The following is a 23,782-nucleotide window of genomic DNA, read 5'->3' on the forward strand; positions in this document are numbered from 1 at the left end:
GCAGTGCACGGTGTGTCTCTGCGCTCCCCCTGCCGATGGATGTAAACAGTGGCAATCGGCGGTCCTCCGGTTCCTACTGCAACCAGTGCAGGGAACACTGCGACAAAGGAGAGCTGAGTGGTAGGCGAGGGGTGGGGAGGAGGGTTTTCTAACTGGTCCCTCCTGGTAGTGCCACCGCCACTCCAGCTGCCGAGTAGTTCAGACTGGGACTGCAGGCGCAAACCCCGAAGCTGCTTCTACCACAGGCCGCATCCACAAGCCTCTTCCTGGCTGCAGTTAGGGAGGGCCCCATTGTTGCTGCAAAGCTCCTTAACGGCTGTGCTCCTCTGTGCAGCCGATAGTGAAACTCCCTTTGTCGAGCAGATTTTGGCAGGATGGAGGCCTATTGTCTCAGCCGGCCTCCAGCGTGGCGTGCGGATACTCCTCTGTCTCGCGGTCTTCACCGCACATGCCTCCCGCCACAGTCATTCCTCAGCCAACTCTGGGCGCTGCAAGCAGCAGCCCAGGGACACCAGGAGCCTTAACACTCACAACGGGCCTCCGATTGTTTCAGGATCCCGGAGATTGGGATGGACGTAGAGGTTAATTTGTCTCCCTCCACGGAGCACTATTAGTGTGTGTCCATCTTGGCTAGTGCCAAGCCACGCCTCTCGTATATATCGATTTAAACAAGAAATCATAATTATATATCCCTTTGTTTTTTTTAAAAAACATTTAAGCCGGACAGCAAAACATAAATTCACTGTTTTTTTGTGAATGATCTAGCAAAATAGTAAAAGTGGGGTATGGTGAAGGAGACAGTATTGATTCAGGATATAGCAAATGGAACCTGTAGCCAGGTAATGAAGTGTGTATCAATTCCTTGGACTGGATGCACACTTAGGCCTCAGACAGTTCGACCTAAACACCAACAGAAGGTGGAGAGGGATGGCTCAGAGAAAGTAACCATGAATGGAGTCCAACTAAATAACAGAGCTTGGGTAAGATATAACTTATGATTGAGGGGTAAATAAAGGATATGGAGTATGTAAAATATGGATGAGGACTACCCAGATTTGTTCCCTGGCATGGTTAATGGAGAAAAGAGGCATTTTCATTAAAAAATATATATATATATATTAGATGCCATTTACTGAGTGGGGTATGTGTATCCAATAGCATCATAGGATTGGTTAGACACGTGTGTGTGTGTGTGTGTGTTTGTGTGTGTGTGTGTATATATATGTGTATATGTGTATATGTGTATATATATATATATATATATATATATATATATGTTTGATGGCATGTGTAGCTGCAGATACACATGCTGTGCACTGTTCCTGCCATCTAGTGTTGGGCTCGGAGTTTTACAAGTTGTTTTTCTTCTAAGAAGTCTTTTCGAGTCACGGGAAAGAGTGACTCCTCCCTTTCGGCTCTACTGCGCATGGGCGTCAACTCCATTTTAGATTGTTTTCTTTCCTCCATCTGGTTTGGACGTGTTCCTCTTCGCTCCGTATTTCGAATCGGGAAATTTAGCTAAGTATCTCAAATTCGTCAGTATTGTTCTCGTTCGGTACCGGTTTAGTTTTAGTGTATTGGCACCGACATCAAGACCACTTCGGCGGCCCTTCTGGGCTTCCGCTCTTCATCAAGGCCTGGTCGGCCCGACCACACCTGTCGTCCAAGACTAATGGACCGGACCCCCTTCCGTTTCTGTCCTAAGTGTCACGCAAAGTATCCTTATACAGACCAGCACCGGGTCTGTAACCTGTGTTTGTCGCCCGAACACAGAGAGGATACTTGTGAAGCTTGCCGAGCGTTTCGATCGAAGGAAACCTTAAGAGATCGACGCGCAAGAAGACTACAAATGGCGTCGAAACTGAAACAAGATCTCGACATCGAGGAGGAAGATAGAATTTCCATCCAAGAAACGGACTCAGATGAATCCGACGGTGATCGACCCTCGACGGCGCGGCAAACTGTGAGTAAACCTGCCCCGTCCCACACCCAGGGTCACACCAAAAAAATCACGGCCACAGGGACGCCACTGCCAGCAGGCCATGGCTCAACCCACAGAAAAGACAGTGACCAAATAACATTGCCACAGAAAAAGGCCAAAGATTTGCCGAAGACTTCAGACTCCGGTCGAGATTCCGGCACCGAAAAAATTTGGCATAGAGTTATCGAGTCAAGCAAACCTCGAAAAAGCTCATCGGAACCGAAAAAGACAATTTCGTTGGGAATTTCGGTACCGAAAAAACCGGCTTCGGAGCCGAAACGCTCTTTCTACACTGGGGAGCAAGGGCTTTCTATGCAGCTCAAAGAAAGGCATAGATTTGAGCAAGATCTGGATGTAGAAAAACATGACCAAATGCAACAAAGGTTAGAAATCCAGAAGGACACAGGGAAGATATAAACCATCCCCCCTCCTAAATCCAAAAAAAAACTAGCCTTTCAAGAAACTGAAATGCAACCGAAAGCCAAAGTGGTTAGAGACAAGTCACCACCACCACCACAGTTCTCACCACAACCATCCCCACTGCAATCACCACACTTGTCACCAGTGGGTACACCAATGGCGCAGTCACCCACACATACTGGGATGACCCAAGATGATGCGGATCCCTGGGATCTATACGACCCACCTATATCGGACAACAGCCCAGAGTGTTATCCAAACAAGCCTTCACCGCCAGAGGACAGTACAGTATATACGCAAGTACTAGCCAGGGCAGCTACGTTCCACAACGTAACAATGCACTCGGAACCAGTGGAGGATGACTTCCTTTTCAACACTCTGGCATCCACTCACGCATCATACCAAACTTTACCAATGCTACCGGGCATGCTCAAGCACGCCCAACAGGTATTCCAAGAGCCTGTAAAAGGGAGGGCCATCACGCCAAGGGTCGAAAAGAAATATAAACCGCCCCTGTCAGACCCAGTGTTTATAACCCAACAGCTCCCTCCAGACTCAGTGGTTGTGGGGGCTGCAAGAAAAAGGGCGAATTCACAATCATCAGGGGATGCCCCACCCCCTGTTAAAGCAAGTCGAAAATTCGACGCAGGGGGGAAAAGAGTGGCATCGCAAGCAGCCAATCAATGGCGAATTGCAAACTCACAGGCCCTGCTTGCACGCTACGACAGGGCGCACTGGGACGAAATGCAAGACATCATCCAGCATTTGCCCAAGGAACACCAAAAACGTGCCCAACAAGTAGTTGAAGAGGGATAGGCCATATCGAACAATCAAATACGGTCTGCCTTAGACTCTGCAGATACAGCAGCACGGACTATTAACACAGCTGTAACAATGCGAAGTTCTGGATTTAAATCAGAAATACAACAAGCGGTACTAAATATGCCGTTTAATCAACATCAGTTGTTTGGGCCGGAGGTGGATACCGTGATCGAGAAGATGAAAAAAGACACGGACACGGCCAAAGCCATGGGCGCGCTCTACTCCTCACAGTACAGAGGCACATTTAGGAAATTACAGTTTAGGGGGGGGGGGGTTGACAACAAATATCTGAACCATCGACCTCCCAAACAAAACCCACCTACCAGTCGCAACACCAAAGAGGGGGGTTTTGTGGCTCCTACAGAGGACCTCCATACCAAGCCCTAGCAAACAATAACATCAATGTCACACTACCCCAACACTTGTCACCAGTGGGGGGGAGGCTAACCAAATACTACCACAACTGGACACACATTACCACAGACACGTGGGTCCTATCAATTATCCAATATGGTTATTGCATAGAATTCACAACATTCCCTCCAGATGTTCCACCAAAAGCGCACAGATTATCTCCACAACACTTAGAACTATTACAAATAGAGGTCCAAACACTGCTACAAAAACAAGCCATAGAGCTAGTACCCTATCACCAGAAGGGAACAGGCGTTTACTCCCTGTACTTCCTTGTTCCAAAAAAGGACAAAACATTAAGGCCCATCTTAGATCTCAGAACACTGAATTTCTTCATCAAATCAGATCATTTCCACATGGTAACACTTCAGGATGTAGTTCCCTTATTAAAAAAAGGGGAATACATGACAACACTGGATCTCAAGGATGCGTATTTTCACATACCCATCCATCCATCTCACAGGAAATACCTCAAGTTTGTAATACAAGGCAAACATTATCAATTCAAAGTGCTACCGTTCGGAATAACAACAGCCCCCAGAGTATTTACAAAATGTCTAGCCGTAGTAGCAGCTCATATAAGGAGACAGCACATGCACGTATTCCCATATTTGAACAATTGGCTAATAAAAGCCAACACTCGGCAACAATGTCAATTTCACGCGCCATACGTCATAGATACTCTACACAAACTAGGGTTTTCTATAAATTACCAAAAATCACATCTACAACCATCCCAAATACAACAATACTTGGGAGCAACACAACACACAAAGAACAATTGCCACTCCAAGTCCACAAAGAGTTCAGTCGTTCCAAAATGTAAGATCAAGCATGCAACCAAACCAACAATACACGGTAAGGTTTGTAATGAAACTACTAGGCATGATGTCCTCATGCATAGCTATTGTCCCAAACGCAAGACTACACATGCGGCACTTACAGCAGTGCCTAGCAAAACAATGGACGCAGGCACAGGGTCAACTCCAAGATCTAGTGTTGATAGACAGCCAAACACACTCTTCGCTTCAATGGTGGAACCCTGTAAATTTAAACAAAGGGTGTCCTTTTCAAGACCCAGTGCCTCACGTCATTATCACAACAGACGATTCCATGATTGGGTGGGGAGCACACCTCAACAATCACAGCATACAAGGTCAATGGAACAATCAACAAAAACTACTTCACATAAATCACTTGGAACTGCTAGCGGTATTTCTAGCATTAAAAGTGTTTCAGCCACTTCTAACCCACAAACACATTCCTGTCAAAACAGACAATATGACAACAATGTATTATCTAAACAAACGGGGGGGGACACACTCGTCACAGCTGTGACTCTTAGCACAAAAAATGTGGCATTGGGCAATTTACAACAACATTCGCCTGATAGCACAATACATACCAGGCATTCAAAATCAGTTGGCTGACAATCTCAGTCGAGATCAACAGCAAACAAATGAATAGGAAATACATCCCCAGATTCTACAAGATCACTTCTGCCGCTGGGGGACACCAAACATAGATCTATTTGCAACAAAAGAAAACACAAAATGCCAAAACTTCGCGTCCAGGTACCCTCACCCTCAGTCCAAGAGCAATGCTCTATGGATCAGCTGGTCAGGTATATTTGCTTACGCTTTACCCCGTCTCCCGCTCATTCCTTATCTGGTCAACAAACTGAGTCAAAACAAACTCAAACTAATACTTATAGCACCAACGTGGGCTCGCCAACCGTGGTACACCACACTGTTGGACCTATCTGTGGTACCCCACATCAAACTACCAAACAGACCAGATCTGTTAACACAACACAAACAACAGATCAGACACCCGAATCCAGCATCGCTCAACCTAGCAATCTGTCTCCTGAAGTCTTAGAATTTGGATATCTAAACCTTTCAAAAGAGTGTATGGAGGTCATTAAACAAACCCACAACCAGACATTGTTATGCTAACAAATGGAAAAGATTTTTTTGTTGCTGCCAAACTAATCAGATTACGCCACTAGACGCCTCCACACAAAACATTGTAAGTTACTTACTACACTTACAAAAGTCCAATCTAGCCTTCTCTTCCATGAAAATACATCTCACTGCAATATCTGCTTATCTGCAGATTAAACATACAAGATCGCTTTTTAGAATCTCCGTTATTAAAGCCTTTATGGAAGGACTAAAAAGAATCATACCCCCAAGGACACCACCAGTGCCTTCGTGGAATCTTAATATTGTGTTAACACGACTCATGGGCCCACCATTTGAACCCATGCATTCTTGTCAAATCCAATTTTTTAAATACAGGCGTTTACTATTCAAGAACCCTTTAAACAAATACATAAACATAAAGTGGTTCTCCGTACAAATCCACAATTCTTACCAAAAGTCATATCACCGTTTCATCTAAATCAAACGGTAGAACTCCCAGTCTTCTTCCCACAGCCAGACTCAGTAGCAGAAAGGGCATTACATACGTTAGATATAAAAAGAGCGCTAATGTATTACATTGACAGAACAAAACTATTTCGGAAAACAAAACAATTGTTCGTAGCTTTCCAAAAATCACATGCAGGTAACCCCATATCCAAACAAGGCATTGCCAGGTGGATTGTCAAATGCATACAAACCTGTTACCTAAAAGCTAAAAGAGATTTATCCAAGGGTAGGTCGCTCCCCCTGCCGCTGCAGCTCCTCCAGCTCCTCCAGGTTCCTGAGACCCACCTCGCAGTAAGTACCCCCCACCTCCCAGCCCCTTGCCCTGCCCCGCGCTACTCACCCTCTCTCCTGCTTCTTTTCTTCCTCTCTGTTCTTCCTCCTCGCTCCTCTTCTGTACTCTTCTATTCCCCGTCTTCTCTCTTCTTCTGTGTGCTCCTCAGCCTCTCCTGTCGCCTCTCTTCTTCTTCATCTTCTTCTGTGGTCTTCTGCCTTCTGTTCTTCATCTTCTGTATCTTCTTCTGTGATCCTCTGTCTTCTGCTCTTCTGCTCTTCTGCTCTTCTGTCTTCTGCTTTCTCCGTCCTCTGTCTTCTGTTTCTTCCCGCGCCTGCCCTCCTGCTCCTGCCTCATCCCCCTCCCTCACTCGCCTCCCCCTCTCTATCACCCCTATCTACCCCGTTCGCTATCTGCCTCCCTCACTCCTCCTATCTACCAATCTACCTATCTCTCTATCTCACTATCTAACTCCCTCACTCACCACCTCCTCCTATCTACCTATGTTTCTATCTCTCCACCTATTTCTCCATCTATCTATTTCTCTATCTCTCCCCCCTTCCCGCCACCCCCTCTGTTACCTATCTTCCTATCCTCTCACTCTACCTCTCACGCACCTCTACAACCCCCCCTCCCCTATCTTCCCAACCCTACTCCTATCTCTCTCCCTAATCTCCTAAACCTCCTAACACTCACCCCCCTCCACCCTTAAACCCCCCTCCCCTGGCTCTTCTCACTCTACCTGTCCCCCCCCCTCCCTCGCGCTTTCCCGCCGCGACCTCCTGCACGCCCCTGCCCCCCAGCTCCCATTCGCCCCCAGCTGACCCCTCCCCCCCCTCCTCCCTCTTATGGCGGCCGCTGCGCGACAGTGGTAGCGACCCTTGACCCAAGGGTAGGTCGCTCCCTCTGCCGCTGCAGCTCCTCCAGGTTCCTGAGACCCACCTCGCAGTAAGTACCTCCCAGCCCCTCGCCCTGCCCCGCGCTACTCACCCTCTCTCCTGCTTCTTTTCTTCCTCTCTGTTCTTCCTCCTCGCTCCTCTTCTGTAATCTTCTTCTGTACTCTTCTATTCCCCGTCTTCTCTCTTCTTCTGTGTGCTTCTCAGCCTCTCCTGTCGCCTCTCCTTCTTCATCTTCTTCTGTGGTCTTCTGCCTTCTGTTCTTCATCTTCTGTATCTTCTTCTGTGATCCTCTGTCTTCTGCCCCTTCGTCTTCTGCCCCTTCGTCTTCTGCCCCTTCGTCTTCTGCCCCTTCGTCTTCTGCTCTTCTGCTCTTCTGCTCTTCTGCTCTTCTGCTCTTCTGCTCTTCTGCTCTTCTGCTCTTCTGCTTTCTCCGTCCTCCGTCTTCTGTTTCTTCCCGTGCCTGCCCTCCTGCCTCATCCCCCTCCCTCACTCGCCTCCCCCTCTCTATCACCCCTATCTACCCCGTTCGCTATCTGCCTCCCTCACTCCTCCTATCTACCAATCTACCTATCTCTCTATCTCACTATCTAACTCCCTCACTCACCACCTCCTCCTATCTACCTATTTTTCTATCTCTCCACCTATTTCTCCATCTATCTATTTCTCTATCTCTCCCCCCCTTCCCGCCACCCCCTCTGTTACCTATCTTCCTATCCTCTCACTCTACCTCTCACCCTCACCCACCTCTACAACCCCCCCTCCCCTATCTTCCCAACCCTACTCCTATCTCTCTCCCTAATCTCCTAAACCTCCTAACACTCACCACCCTTAAACCCCCCTTCCCCGGCTCTTCTCACTCTACCTGTCCCCCCCCCCCCCCTCGCGCTTTCCCGCCGCGACCTCCTGCACCCCCCCAGCTCCCATTCACCCCCAGCTGACCCCTCCCCCCCTCCTCCCTCTTATGGCGGCCGCTGCGCGTCCGCGCGCCGGAGGCGCGCCAGAGGCAAGCCCATCTGCGCCCGTCCGCGCCTGGCCCGCGCCCAGCGCCACGACCCCTGGTCCTCAGCTCTCCCAAGCCCCGCTGATCCACTACGACCCCTCCACGCCCTCCACCCAGGGCGCTCCAACACCTGCTTCCAAGCTCACCCCAAACGCACCCATGGACCCTTCGCCTGCAACTCCTGCAAACGCATCTTCCACAACGCAACTACCACGACCACCAGCCCACGCGCCATCAAACACCTCAAGTGCATCCTGGTCAACGCTCGTTCTGTCCACAAGCACGCCGTTGAACTCTGGGACCTCCTGGACTCCACAGCACCGGACGTCGCCTTCATCACGGAGACCTGGATGAACGCCTCTTCGGCCCCAGACATCGCCACTGCCATCCTCGAAGGCTACAAGATCTCCAGAAAAGACCGCACCAACCAAGTAGGAGGAGGTATCGCCATCGTCTTCAAAGACTCCATCAGCGTCACCACCTCCACCGAAGACACCCCTCTCGCCGCTGAACATCTGCATTTTCAGATTCGCACCGACCCCAGGACCACCCTCCGAGGATCCCTCGTCTACCGTCCCCCCGGACCGCGCGCCCCTTTCAGCGACTCCATCGCCGACTTCATTTCCCTGCACGCCGTCGCCTCGCCGGACTACATCCTCCTAGGCGACCTCAACTTCCAACTGGAACAAAACAACGACCCCAACACCACCGCCCTGCTCGACAACCTCGGCCTCAAGCAACTGGTGAACACCGCCACCCACATCGCCGGACACACGCTTGACCCTATCTTCTCCGCCAGCAAACACGTCTTCTTTAGCCACACCTCCGCTCTACAATGGACCGACCACAGCTGTGTCCATTTCACATTCCGACGCGAGACTCGCCACCTCCGCACCCAACCCATCCCTCGTCGACAGTGGAACAAAATCCCAGAAGAGCAACTCTTCTCCGCACTCGCCGTCAACCAACCCACCCTCACCACCGACCCCAACGACGCAGCCTCTCGAACTGGATCTCCAACTGCGCAGACAACCTTGCTCCCCTCAGACGCACGCATCAACAGGCCATCACCAAAAAACCTCTCTGGTTCTCTGACACCCTCAAAGAATCGAAGAAAACTTGTCGCGCCCTCGAGAAGGCCTGGCGCAAGGACCACACCGCCGACAACATGACCGCCCTCAAAAACGCAACCCGCTAACAACACCACCACCTGATCCGTGCTGCCAAAAGGAACTTTTTCACCGACAGACTGGACAAAAACAGCCACAACAGCAGAGAACTTTTTAGCAACGTCAAAGAGTTCTCCAACCCCAACGCCAACGCCGTCACGCCCTCACAAGACTTGTGCAACTCCCTCGCCACCTTCTTCCATCGCAAGATCTGCGACCTCCACGACCGCTTCGGACACCAGACCCACCCAACCAAGCATCACCGAACCCACACCCCCGACCATCACCCTCAACGACTGGACCCACATCAACACCGAAGAAACCAAAACCACCATGAACTCGATCCACTCCGGCGCCCCATCGGAGCCCTGCCCTCACTTCATCTTCAATAAAGCCGACGACTTCATCGCCCCGCACCTCCAGGCCGTCATCAACTCTTCGTTTTCTTCTGCTACCTTCCCCGAATGCTGGAAACACGCCGAAGTCAACACCCTACTAAAGAAACCTACGGCTGACCCGAGCGACCTGAAAAACTTCTGCCCCATCTCGCTCCTCCCCTTCCCCGCCAAGGTAATAGAGAAGACCGTCAACAAACAGCTGACCACCTTCCTGGAAGACAACAACCTGCTCGACCCTTCACAAACCGGATTCCGAACCAACTACAGCACTGAAACCGCCCTCATCTCAGTCACAGACGACATCAGAACCCTGATGGACAACGGTGAAACAGTCGCCCTCATCTTCCTCGACCTCTCAGCTGCCTTCGACACCGTCTGTCACCGCACCCTAATTTACCCGCCTCCACTCCACCGGGATCCAAGGCCAGGCCCTGGACTGGATCGTCTCCTTCCTCTCAAACCGATCTCAAAGAGTTTACCTCCCACCGTTTCGCTCAAACCCCACCGAGATCATCTGCGGCGTACCTCAAGGCTCATCGCTCAGCCCGACACTCTTCAATGTCTACATGAGCCCCCTCGCCGACATCGTACGCAAGCACGACATCATCATCACCTCCTACGCCGACGACACCCAACTTATACTCTCCCTCACCAAGGACCCCACCAGCGCCAAGACCAACCTACAAGAGGGCATGAAGGACGTCGCAGATTGGATGAGGCTCAGCCGCCTAAAGCTGAACTCTGACAAAACGGAAGTCCTCATCCTCGGCAACACCCCGTCCGCTTGGGACGACTCCTGGTGGCCGACGGCCCTCGGCACCGCACCGACCCCCACAGACCACGCCTGCAACCTCGGCTTCATCTTGGACCCTCTTCTCACCATGACCAAGCAAGTCAACGCCGTGTCCTCCGCCTGCTTCCTCACCCTCCGCATGCTCCGCAAGATCTTCCGCTGGATCCCCGTCGACACTAGAAAAACCGTGACCCACGCCCTCGTCACGAGCCGCCTGGACTACGGCAACACCCTCTATGCTGGGACCACCGCCATACTCCAAAAACGCCTGCAACGTATTCAAAACGCCTCAGCCCGCCTCATCCTCGACGTACCCCGCAACAGCCACATCTCCACACACCTGAGACACCTGCATTGGCTCCCAGTCAGCAAAAGGATCACCTTCCGACTTCTCACCCACGCACACAAAGCCCTCCACAACAAGGGACCGGAATACCTCAACCGTCGCCTCAGCTTCTACGCCCCCACCCGTCTCCTCCGTTCCTCTGGACTTGCGCTCGCTGCCGTCCCTCGCATCCGCCGCTCCACGGCGGGTGGGAGGTCCTTCTCCTTCCTGGCAGCCAAGACCTGGAACACCCTCCCCGCCAGCCTCAGGACCACCCAGGACCACTCTGCATTCCGGAGACTCCTCAAAACCTGGCTTTTCGAGCAGCAGTAACCCCCCCCCCCCCCTTCCCCCTAGCGCCTTGTGACCCGCACGGGTGAGTAGCGCGCTTTATAAATGTTAATGATTTGATTTGATTTGATACTCCAAGGGCACACTCCGCTATAAAAGAAGGGCACCACAATGGCTTTTCTTGGTAATTTACCAATGACAGAAATTTGTAGGCAGCCACTTGGTCTACGCCTCATACATTTACTAAGCATTACTGTGTAGATGTGTTAGCAGCACAACAAGCCACAGTAGGGCAGGCTGTACTAAGAACATTATTTCAGACAACTTCAACTCCTACAGGCTAACCACCGCTTTTGGAGAGATTACTGCTTTGTAGTCTATGCACAGCATGTGTATCTGCAGCTACACATGCCATCGAACGGAAAATGACACTTACCCAGTGTACATTTGTTCGTGGCATGTTGCGCTGCAGATTCACATGCGCCCTCCCACCTCCCCGGGAGCCTGTGGTCGTTTTAGTTGCATTGTAATTGTATATATGTAAATAATTTTGACTTTAATACTGTATGTAAATACACGTTTAATCCATTGCTTGGGCACCTCTAGTATCCTTACTTTAACAACTCCTACCTCACCCTCTGCGGGGAAAACAATCTAAGATGGAGTCGACGCCCATGCACAATGGAGCCGATGGGGAGGAGTCACTCGGTCCCGTGATTCGAAAAGACTTCTTCGAAGAAAAACAACTTGTAACACTCCGAGCCCAACACTAGATGGCAGGAACAGTGCACAGCATGTGAATCTGCAGCGCAACATGCCACGAACAGATGTACACTGGGTAAGTGACATTTTCCGTGTGTGTGTGTGTGTGTGTGTGTGTGTGTGTGTGTGTGTATATATATAATATGTAATGTAGAGCATTTCACCCTCTACACATCTGCATTTATTGTTTGTGTGATATGTTGCTTTATACGTGTTTGTTTCAAAAAAGGTATTTTACTAAAACCAGAATGCAAGGAGTTAAGTTTGTGAGGTGAGTTAAATCTAATTAAATAACTCCGTATTAGCAGATATGTGCAAAGTCATAGTAATACGCAATCTGTCAGGTAGGAAACCGTTATTTTGTCATGTCAGTTACCTTTACTGTGTACATAATATCGAATTTGACCTATGCCCTGTAGTACTAAATGTGTGTTTAGTAGTACAGTTGTTCAAAATAACATGCTGATTATTGGGCCACACTTCTTTTCACCAGCATGGCATAAATATATATTATGCTATGCTGGTGAAAAGAAGTGTGGCCCAATAATCAGCATGTTCTTCAGAAAAAACGTACTAATAACCAGTATCACACATTTATTACGACAGTGCAAATGTGTTGTTACCACAGCACAGTATAAAAGATTGTGAAAACTATGCTTAAATGCATCACATTTTGCACTCTACAACAACTGTACAGATGAAAAGTGCACTCCAATCTGCCCCAATCCAATCCAAAACAATCTGCCCCAGTCCGGTCCAGAACGGTCTGCCCACCCCAATCCAATCCACCCCACACCATCCCAAAACAGACCAATTTGGTATAACGCACTCCAATCCAATCTGCCCCACGGTACTGCATCCCACTCCAGTCCTGCCCAGCCACTAGGGTCCAGTCTAGCCCCCACCAGTTCAACCCACTCCAATCCACCCTACTATAGTCCAATCCAGTCCACCTGACTCCAATTCAATCCACCCCACTCCAATTCAGTCTCCCTTCTCCAATCCTCCCCCCTGCAATCCAATTCCACTCCAGTCTAATCCAGTTCATCTTAATCCACCCAACAACAGTCCACCCCACTCCAGTCTAATCTACCCCACCCACTCTAGTCGAATTCACACCACTCCAGTCCACCACACACCAATCCAATTCACCCTATCTAATCCACCCCACTCCAGAAAGCCCACCCACTCCAATCCACCCCACACCAATCTAATTCACCTTACTTCAATCCAGTTAACCCCACTCTAGTCCAATTCACCACAATCCAGTCCAAACCCCTCTTCCCAATCCACACCCCAATCCAGTTAACCCCACTCCAGTGCAATCCACTCAACTCTAGTCCACCCTACTCCTGTCTACCCCATCTCATCTAATCCACCCCACCTCATCCAATTCACCCCACTCAGTCCAGTTCACCCCAGCTCAATTCAAACAACCCCAATCAAACCCACCTCAATCCTCCCTCCCCAATCCCAACCCACCTCACTCCAACCCAGTCCACCCTACCCAATCCAATCTATTCCACATCACCCCATTTCAGTCCACACCCCTCCAATTCAGTCTACTCCACCACACTGCAGTCCAATTTAAACCACCCCACTCCAGTTCACCTCAATGCAATCCACCCCCCCAAATCCAATCCACCCCACCCTATTCCAATCTAAACCTCCCCAACCGATTCCAATCCACCCCACTCTAACCCCACTCCAGCTCGTCCCACTCCATCCAGTCTACTCCAATCCACCCCACTCCAATCCAGTTAATCCATTCCACCTCAGTTCAGTCCAATCCACCTAACTCCAGTTCAGTCTAATCCACCTCACCCCACTCGAGTCCAATCTGATCCACTCCAAAACACCCCACCCTAATCCACCCCAGTCTTATCACTCCAAATCAATCCACCCACCCCAATTGATCTAATTTACCTCACTTTAGTCCACTTCAGTCCTTCCCATGCAGTCTACTCATTCCAACCCACCCCACTCTACCCCAATCCAATCCACCCACTCTAATCCAACCCACGCTTTTCTAGTTCAGTCCAATCCAACTACAACACCCTATTCCACCCCACTCCACCCACTCTGACACTGTCACTGAACTCTACTCCCCTCTATTCAACTGACTCTACTTCCCCTACTCCACTCCAACAGATCCACTCTACAGCACTACTCCCCCACTTCACTCTGACACTCCATGCTACAAACTTTTAGAAATGCTGAACAATAGCCACAATGGTGCACAACAGGGCGAGACTTACTGGCTTTGCCAATGCTTGTTTCATTCAGCTACTCATCAATTCAGTCAGTAGCTATTTCTGTGTATGGAGGAATGATGTGTGTGTGGTAATGTCAATTTCAGGGCAGTGTACTTGTTGAATATTTACTGTGAATAAAATGTTCTGGTCTGGTCAGTGCTTAATTTGTAAATAAAAAGGTGTCGGTGCCCAAAGCACTCCTTTTAAACACGCGGCTGTTGCAATTAAATGTGTGAACACGGAATATCCCGAAGCCATCTCGAACTTCTTCAATCCATATAATGCCGTTCCCTGCCCCCTTCAGCTCACACCTGCAGCTTTCTGCTTCCTCCCTTTGTGACGCTTTTTCGTTGTTCTCTCCCTCGTCTTTCCCAAACATATCTGTTTCTATCAGCAAATGCTTGAGGCAGAAGCCTAAGACACGGCCCTCAAAAATAAGTGCCGGTGTTCAGCACCGGAAACAACAAGCACAAATTAAGCACTGGGTCTGGTTTATGTTAGAATTTGTGAGTTATGAGGTGATGCCTGGCCAAAGGGTGTCATGGGTTTGTGGTTGAATCAATATTTTCTTAAAGCAACTCCGTAGCAGTTCCTGTCTGTTAAGAACAGTTTCCTTGGTTGCTTGTTGAGCATTTGAAATTCGTGACACCTGCCGAGCTGCTGTCTCGGGCTAAGGGTGCAAGAGGGCTGCCTGGCTCATGTGAATAAGGATTTTAGGTCTTTCTTACCATTTACAGGCTTGATTGTCAGTGGCTGTAGCCGCTTCCTAATGGGCCATCATACCTGTGGCATTACTTCTTTTTACTTTTCTGGAGTACTAATGTACTAATTCGGTTTATTTGTGTCCTTCTGCTACTGGCGCCGTGCTTATAAGAAATTCATGTTTTTTTTTAAGTTTCAGATCGGCATTTTTAATGTTTCCCCGTTTCACTTTGTTGTACCTCGCTTTGTTGGTTTTTTCCCCCCCTGCAGAATTATACAACGGAAACTCGGCTCGGAGGTAATTGGAGCGCTTTACTTGAGCACAAGTTACATTGTAGAAGGTCACATTCGTGTTTTTTTTTTTTTTTTAATTGCATGAGGAGATGTTTTGTAGGCATGGTATTAAGTGATTTGCCCAGATTCACAGGCTGTTGCGCCTGTACCTAGACTCAAAACTTTGCATCTAGTATTTTCTTTTCCTCCTGCTTCCTGCGCCAATCCTAACACAACCATCATGTGTTGCACAGCGAATTCCGTGTGTCATTTTCTTTTCTGGGTCTGCCCAGACATTGAGGCTTTTCTGAGCTAGAGCAAGCGACACTTAGTTGTGTAGGAGGGAGCAGGCCATTTTTTCAATAAATAAGTCAAACCGTAGGCTGCTGCTATGGTATGATCACAGCGGCGAATCTTCACCGGTAGTTGTATTTCACACCTCTGGCTGTTACCTCTTGTCCAGCATCCACTGGTAAGCAGTGCTTAAATTGTAAATAAAAACGTGCCGGTGCCCAAAGCCCGCCTTTAAACACACGGCTGTTGCAACTAAATGTGCGAACACGGACTAGTGAGGCAGCGTAATCCTGAAGCCATCTCGGGCCTCTTAAATCCATTTACTGCCCTTTCAGGTCACTCTTGCATGTTTCTGTTTTCTCCCTTTGTGACGCTTTTACGTTTTTCGCTTTTCTCTTTCTCCGTATTTCTCATATGTGGCTTTTGGTCGCAGTAAGTGCTTGAGGCAGAAAGATAGGCGCCGCCGCTCGAAAATAAGTACCGGTTCTCCGCACCGGAAACAAGCACAAGTTGAGCATTGCTGGCAAGCAGAACAGGCTGACCAAGGCACGGCAGTGCTTCTCCAACAATAACATTGCAGAATGGTAACCAAAAGGTTGGCAGATGTCGGGACATGGGAAAGAACGCCGAGATCCATCTCCTTTGTCAAATACAAACAATAATTGCTTCAAAGAGTTTCCAATCAGTCGAGGCAGAATCTGTAGCTATTACAGTAACCCGAAAAGGCAATTGTGTTTTTTTGTTTTTTTTTTTAAACAAATGTGCCTTCCGGGTTTGTTCATTTAACTTTTTTGGCGATGTCACAGACAGGGCACACATTTGTTAAAATAGATGCTTTCTGCCCTGCTATTGCCTTCTATAATGCTTTAGGAATACGTCTCATTACCACCAGTTATTAACAACGTCAGAACAGTGAAAGGCCAGGGCATCCTGCCATGCTTATTATGCACGCCCTCCTACCCCGCCTTCCCATTAAGCTATTTAGCTATGTGTTAAGCTTGTCTCATGGACTATGCTAATTTTATTATTTTAATCGGAGATATGTTCAGAAACCGTGAGTTTGATTTATGGGCTAATACGCACAGTATGGGCTATGAAGGTTGCGTCGAGGCACTATATCGGGTAATGTTGGAGACACAGAGTTGCAGCCTGTTCATGACTAAATCAAACTAACATTATAACAACCGCCTTAACCTTCATTTATTAGTACATGGTGAGCTTTCGCCTAGCACTTTCAATCAGCTTTTAGGGCACAGTGCCACTGTCCAGCACTCGAAGCGGTAAGAACAGGTGGAATTGTATGGCGAAATTTGAAAGAAATGCTACTGTGCTACTGAAGTGTGTAGGTCAAACATGCTGTTTCACGGAGTTTCAGTTATCTGTGTACGTTATTCTGTCATTTTTGCAAAATAAAGATTCATATGCAAACTCGACCCTCCGCTGTGATTTTCTTAAATCCACAATGTTGTGCAGTTTACATCTTTTCTTCAAAAGGTAACCATGTCTACAAGGCAAAAGCATTGCACGAAGGCACAGTTTACAATCGAGTCCCCTATTTGGAGCTATGGGGTAAAATGTAGCATCTTTTCATTCCGAAGTTCTAGCAAAAAAAAAGGAACCAGGCTTCTTTCTGGAACCATTTGTAATGCTACAACTCTGCTATTACTAGCTTTTTTTATGGCATTTCCCCAATGGTTAATTTGTAAATAAAAACGTGCCGGTGCTCAGAGCTTTTCTCTGAAACTTGCTGCTGCTGCAATTAAATGTGCAAGCACAGAATACTGAGGCAGTGTAATCCTAAAGGCATGTCGGGCCGCTTTAATCCATTTACAGCCACTCCATGCCCCCTCAGCTCACTCTTGCAGCTTTCTCCATTTGTGAAGCTTTTTCGTCTTGCTTTCCTCAGTCTTTCCCATATGTGTCTTTTGCTCGCAGAAAATGCCTGATGCAAAAACATAAGTGCTGATCTCCAAAAATAAGTGCCAGTGTCCCTCCACCAGCAACCACCGGCTCAAATTCAGCACTGCATTTCCTGTGATTACGCCAGTGCACCATGTTGAGGCAGCAAGCTTCCCTGCCTCTCTCTTTTAGTGAGGGGTTTGACAGTGGAATTAGAAAGATAAACAGATAGGGGTCCTGTGGGACTGGAAAAACAGTTGTAGAGCATTCCAGAATTTTGTGCTAAAATGGGGCCCTTATAACTCTATTAGATGTTGACACTGCAATCATCGTGGTTTAGGATATCAATAGTGTTTAGGTCTCGGCTGAGACAGCACAGGCACTGTTGCTTGTGAGTGAGTTTGTTACTTAAAAAAACAAGCGCTGACTAAGGCAACGGGTCTAGCCTGTGTGATATCTTTTGGCTTTGTCAATGTCTTTTGTTTTAGACATGAAGCACAGCAGTGAGGCTGCTGTGCAGCATAGCTGGAAGTATAAAAAACAAAACAAAAAAAACCACTATGATGCAGGCAGCGCATTTGGGCTGTCGCTTGGCAACAATCTAGCGTATTGAAAAAAAAAAAAAAAAAAAATCTAAAACAGGGCTTTAAGCCCACCCATTAATAACCATAGATTGGTTTCATCATCATTCTTCTTTGCTGCCTTTTATTTAAGCAGCACTGCCAGAAGTCACTTCCTTTTCTTTCTTTGGTGCATGGACCAAGCACAGATTGATTCATCTTAATTACTGTCCGTCTTCTGATCCCGCTCTGATTCAGGTACTGCTTCTTTCACTGTCTCCACCTAGCTCCATCTCTTTTATCCCCAACCAGTAAGATATATGTTGTTCCCTCAACTACTAGCCCTTCCTGGTCTAAAACACATTTATCTGTAACACAGAAGTGTTGCAAGTTTATGTTGATTGTAGAAAGCGATAAATGGTACCATATTGGATTACAATTGCATTTGAATAGCAGGAAGCTTTGAAGTGTTTGCTGTAGGGCAATTCAGTGACAACTCAGGAAACTTTCCATTTCCCTCAATGCCACTCCATTCAATTTCACTCCACTGCACTCCATTAAAAAAAATAATAATAACTGATCTTACAAAAGTGAGACCTATTGGTTTTGCTGAGGCTTGTTATTACTAGCTATGAGTGGACTGACCGGAGACTTCGAGAGGAGCCTGGGGCAGAATCGGCAACATTTCTGAGTTTCCAGTATGTGGTGCATATTCTGCGATAGTGTCAGTCACATAGCAGGCTCGCCTGTGAAAGGCAGAGTCAATCACTTGTCTGACTTGCACTTGACAGGAATGTATGCTTTGGACAGATAGTCTGATATCAGATTGTCTGTCAGTCTGAAAAAACAGTGAGGCCTGGGGCCCCCTATGAGGCGGCATAAATGCTTTAAAGTTTTGCCTAGCATTAGAACGTTATTTGTCAGGTTACAAGGCTGAAATTAGAAGAGGGGTCTCGGGATTCAGAGGTTAGCTGTTTAATCTTTTGATCATATTTCCTCTCCTTGTTCGTGTCGGCAGTTAGAAAAGGAAACCAATGTGAAACAGGCTGATGCTTCTATGAAGTATAACGGTGGTAGTCAGAGCACATCCCAAATTTTGTGTTTTTTAACTTTCCGGGCCCAAGCAGGAGTGCGACTGCTGATAGGTCAAGTGAGGTTTTTGATTTTTACAGACTCGTGTCAATGCCATTAGTGGCTTTACCTTCCAACCCTGCATAGTCATTGCATTGTAAATGCATTTATTTAGCGTTTAGTATGAGTGGCAGCCGCTGCAAATCTCAAGGGGAGGGGTGGAGATGGGGGTGTGGGGGTTATAGAAAAAGAACAAAATAATAATAATAAAAAAATGAAAACAGATCTTTTGCTGTCGCCTCCTACCGCATTGCTCCTCTTCCTTCCCTCGATGTGGTGTCCTGGCATTCACTGGCAGACCAGCACAGGCTCCCCATCAATCCTGATGAGGCTTTCATGCTAAACCAACGCTGCTTTCATGCTAAACCTAGCTTGAAAGCAGCATCGGGATTGGTCTGACCAGCTTGGACTGCCTCTCAGACACAACCCTGGGGTCTCTGCAGTTTCTCCAGCTTGACTGATACGGCCGGTCAAACATACATGCTCACTTAGGTGCACTTTCTCCTCCTCCCTCTTCCTGTGGCCCAGCCCACCCATCCCTGAACATGCTGCTGGCTGAGCCAGCAGCTGAAAGATAAAACGATTGCAAAGGGGTAGCCTCTGTTTAGTACACCTGACGAAGCCTTGAATCCCTTCACACTGTGCAGCACTTGGTATCGTTTCAGTGTTTCACTTAGTCTTGTGCATGGATTTTAGAAGCTTACCTGACACCTTCTAACCCACGATCAGCATTTATTTTATAGGCTTTGCTGAAATGTCATCTCATACTCTGACTGCAGTTTGTCACTCTGTGTCTGTGGGCTTCAATTTTCCACTCCATAGCCTTGTTCTCCAATTTTGGCCACATTTTGTGCTTTCTGCCAGCTAGTTTTGATAAAAGCAGGCTGCTAAAACTACTACCAGCTAAGAAAACTAATAGAATTCAAAATGCGTAATATTCTGTTTGGGCCCTTTACTCCTTAGCACTGAGAGACACAAGAGGTCTACAAACGAGCATTTGCAGATCCAGTAGATCTCACCTAATGCAAGATATATTGGCTTTGTTATTTTTTTTTCCATGTTGTACAGCATTTTTTTAAAGTTAAAAAAAAAAAATAAAAGAAAATCGCTATGATGCAGTCAAGACTTGCAGCATCATCACTTTTTAAATTTTTTTTTAATTAATCTCATCTGCGCTGCGGTGCCACATGGCAAAAAAAACAGAACATTCAGAAAACCAATAGATCTTGTATAACCGAGACCTATTGGGTTTGCCAATGCTTGTTTAGTTGTCTTCCTAATGAATTACATGTAATCGGGCAGAAATAACAATAGAGAAAGAACTTTTTAAATCTGTAGAAAACAAATGTTTCTGGAAACACGCCTTTCTAATAGGACCGAAAGAGGGAACGTTTTTTCAGAACTTGCATTGTTTTAGTTGATCCAATAAATACAAAAAAATAATAAAGAGGCCAGCCCAGTCTCTTAAGCTAAGGTCGAAGGTACTGAGGTTGTTTTGTCACCTTTATCTAGTTCTCTCTATTTTCTCAAATTCTAATCATTTTGACAATGAGGAATTGGTAATTTGACTTACTTTTGCCCATTAGAAAAAAGTATTCATACTATAAGTCTCCCATTTTTTAAAGTATTGGGTTGATATTTGTTTTCTTTTAATACATCATTTGCATTGTAATTTATTTTTAGTTGAGGGTATGTGATCATGTTGTCTTTGTAAGTTACTCAAGAGAAGTGTGAGTCTGTGTTTTCGAGCGTGCCTATATTGCCTTTAAGTCTGTGTACACACTGGTGCTGAATGAGTGACTGATTTAACTGTTAATGGTGTTTAATTATCCACTGTGAGGAAATGGGATTTTTGCAGGCACCCCCCTTTTTTTGCCCCTATTTGGACTACTAACTTCTGGTCTTTTGAGTCTGAGTGTGCACCAAGGCCTGCTACCTGACCTCAGGGCCAGTATTCTAACCCCTTACCCAATGCATATTGGATTGGCTAGCCCAAATTGATATTAGCTGACTTAACTTAAAAGTCCCTAGTGTGTAGTATCTCAGATGCCCAGGGCATGTAAGGTAGAGTGTCGCCCACAGGGCTTCAGCCCTGATTGCGCCACCCTGAATGTGACGAAGTACAAAAAGTCTCCCAGCCTGCTACTGCTGCATGGAAGGACAGTTTTAAAGCTGCTAGTTTGACTTTGCCATTTAAACCAATTGCAAAGCCCCCACTGCCCTTATCAATATATAGTTTCCCCTAAGGAAGACCTCCCGAGCCCTAATGCAGGGAGCTGTATATTATTAAGTGGGATATAAACTTTAATATATCCTAGCAGCAAAAGCCTAAAATTGTATGTTTTTCTGTGGGAAAGTTAGTAGCCCTATTGGCTAATACATGGTTACCCATTGCCCTCCCTGTCTGGCTAACTTCTGAATGGTATTAATAAAATGGGTACTTCAAGATATCACATTAATCATGGCATTAAACCGACTTAATGTCTAAATTGAATTTAATGCCATTTTTAAGGGAAGGCAACTTTTAGAAAGTTGCCACTCTGTTTCCAGTTTGAACAGAGGCTACGCACAGCTGCAGGCCCCCTGACAGCCCCCCCCTCTTCTAGAGGAGTGGTGTGAACGACTCCTAGGCTCAGGAACAATAAAAGACTGCTGCAAAGGGAGGTCATACCTCCCCTTGCAGGAAGCCACACAGAATGTTAGCCCAAAAGGCAAGCTTCAAAGTGAGAAACCACCTTTGGTGGCAAATGGCGATCACATCCATGTAGGGCTGTCCCTTTGTTCCTGCCATCAGCCTCTCTACCTGAACAGAGAAGGGAAACCAGTGGCCAAATTGGTTTTCCAGCGGGAGTTTAGCCCACCGTTAGCCACACCTTTAGGGTGGGCTACTAAGCTACCAACATCCAAGCAAAGGTTCCTGATAGGAAGTATGAATGCAACATGTTCCCTCAAACTTAAGTCGATACATAAAGATGGAACTTGATTGTGTAAATGTGAATCGTGATATGGCTGTGGGTTTATATGGGTTAACTCCAGTGCTTAATTTGTAAATAAAAAGGTGCTGGTGCTCAAAGTCCGCTACTTAAACATGCGTCCGCTGCAATTAAATGTGCGAACATGGAATACTGAGGCAGCGGAATCCTGAAGCCATCTCGGGCCTTTTTACTCCATTTATAGGCACTCCCTGCCCCTTTAGCTCACTCCAGCAGCTTTCTGCTCTCTCCCTTTGCAACACTTTTCTGTTTTTCTCTTCCTCCGACTTTCCCAAATGTGTCTTTTGCTCGCAATTAATGCTTGTGGCAGAAAATTTAGCGCCGGCCCTCAAAAAAGAGCCGGTGCTTAGCACCCGAAATTACAAGCACAAATTAAGCACTGGTTAACTCTAGTTTAACAAATTACATTGCCCCTAAATTAATTTTATGCGTTGCCTGTTGTCAACTAAAGCTTCACCCATAACTCACTAAGGAAGGTGCAATTCAATACTGGGGATGGAATAAAAGAGATTTGAATGCATGTTATAAATTGAAATCATAAAGGTCTTGTGCTGTAGGCAAGATCACTTATTCAAAATATTTAAATGGTTTAACTTCTGCTTCCTCACGATTGCTCTGTAATCTGAGAACATAAGTGAAAATGCGAAAAAGAAAATGATGGCTTGGGCTGTTGGAACACACATTCTTTTATATGTTTCCAGATATTTATAATACATTTGGAAAGACCGTTTGTTTCCATGTTCTTTTCTAAATCATGGAACAGCCATGTTATTTTAACTCCATGTGCAGCATGCCTGTAGCGGATGGGGCTACAGATCGTGCCTAAGGTGCATTGGTGGAAGTCTTTATTATACCTGTAAGAATGAGGTATATAACTAGTGCTGGGGGAAGGCCTTCTGTGTTAGGTTTTGCCAAGAAACCAGTGTAACACTTATCTTCATTCCGCCTCTGCTCTACGTTTGCCGAGAGCAAGCCTTTGATCCCTCAGCTGTCCTAGTCCTCCAGTCTCGATTAAGTGGAAGTGAAGGCACCTAGACACTCTGGAGTAAGTTTGATTAGGTCTTAGACATTTCATGTCCTGTGCACAACTGCATTTTCTTTTGTCTTCTATATCTCCAAAGTTCCCACAGATGTGTGTCAGTTCATCCGAGTTCCCCTTTTAAACCCACAAATAACACCCAAGCCCTAATCTGAGACTGTCAAAATGGAGTTTTGTAGTTTCTGCCTCTTTAGAGTGTCTGTTATTTGCAATTTTTCACGATTTACATATAATGAATACTCCTATGCAGTGGGCCTTTCTCAATTGGTTGATCTGGCTCCAGTACTGGACAATATCTGGAGGACATAATGCTGTAGATAGACATGCCAGATTGATAAGAAAGTTCTTTAACGGATGTGGGGTAGTGGGTCTCTCCTGAAATTTTCGTATCTCAACCTTCACCCACTCCTAGATTCCACCGTTATTTATTTTTGTCTGTCGTTGCAGATGCCCCGAATTTGGCTGGATTACTGTCACTTTCTCATGGATCAGTACAAGATCACTCGCACTCGGCGCACCTTTGATCGCGCTTTGAGAGCGTTACCGATCACACAGCACCACCGTATCTGGCCTCTGTACCTGAAGTTTGTCCGCAGGTACCCTCTGCTAGAGACAGCTGTCCGGGTCTATCGTAGGTATTTGAAGGTAAGGAACCC

General features: G+C 47.0%; 1 protein-coding gene across 2 annotated transcripts in view; it reads left to right on the forward strand.

The window, feature by feature from the left end:
• The window catches only part of XAB2 (XPA binding protein 2), a 200,784-nt gene that overhangs the window by 31,747 nt on the left and 145,255 nt on the right, over positions 1-23,782 (forward strand). For both annotated transcript variants that reach the window (XM_069230363.1, XM_069230364.1), the window contains exon 4: positions 23,574-23,771. In XM_069230363.1, the coding sequence (XP_069086464.1) occupies positions 23,574-23,771 (198 nt within the window). The remainder of the gene's footprint in view (positions 1-23,573; positions 23,772-23,782) is intronic.

This window comes from Pleurodeles waltl, chromosome 4_2, assembly GCF_031143425.1.
Source record: "Pleurodeles waltl isolate 20211129_DDA chromosome 4_2, aPleWal1.hap1.20221129, whole genome shotgun sequence".
In the NCBI taxonomy this organism is placed as follows: Eukaryota; Metazoa; Chordata; class Amphibia; order Caudata; family Salamandridae; genus Pleurodeles; species Pleurodeles waltl.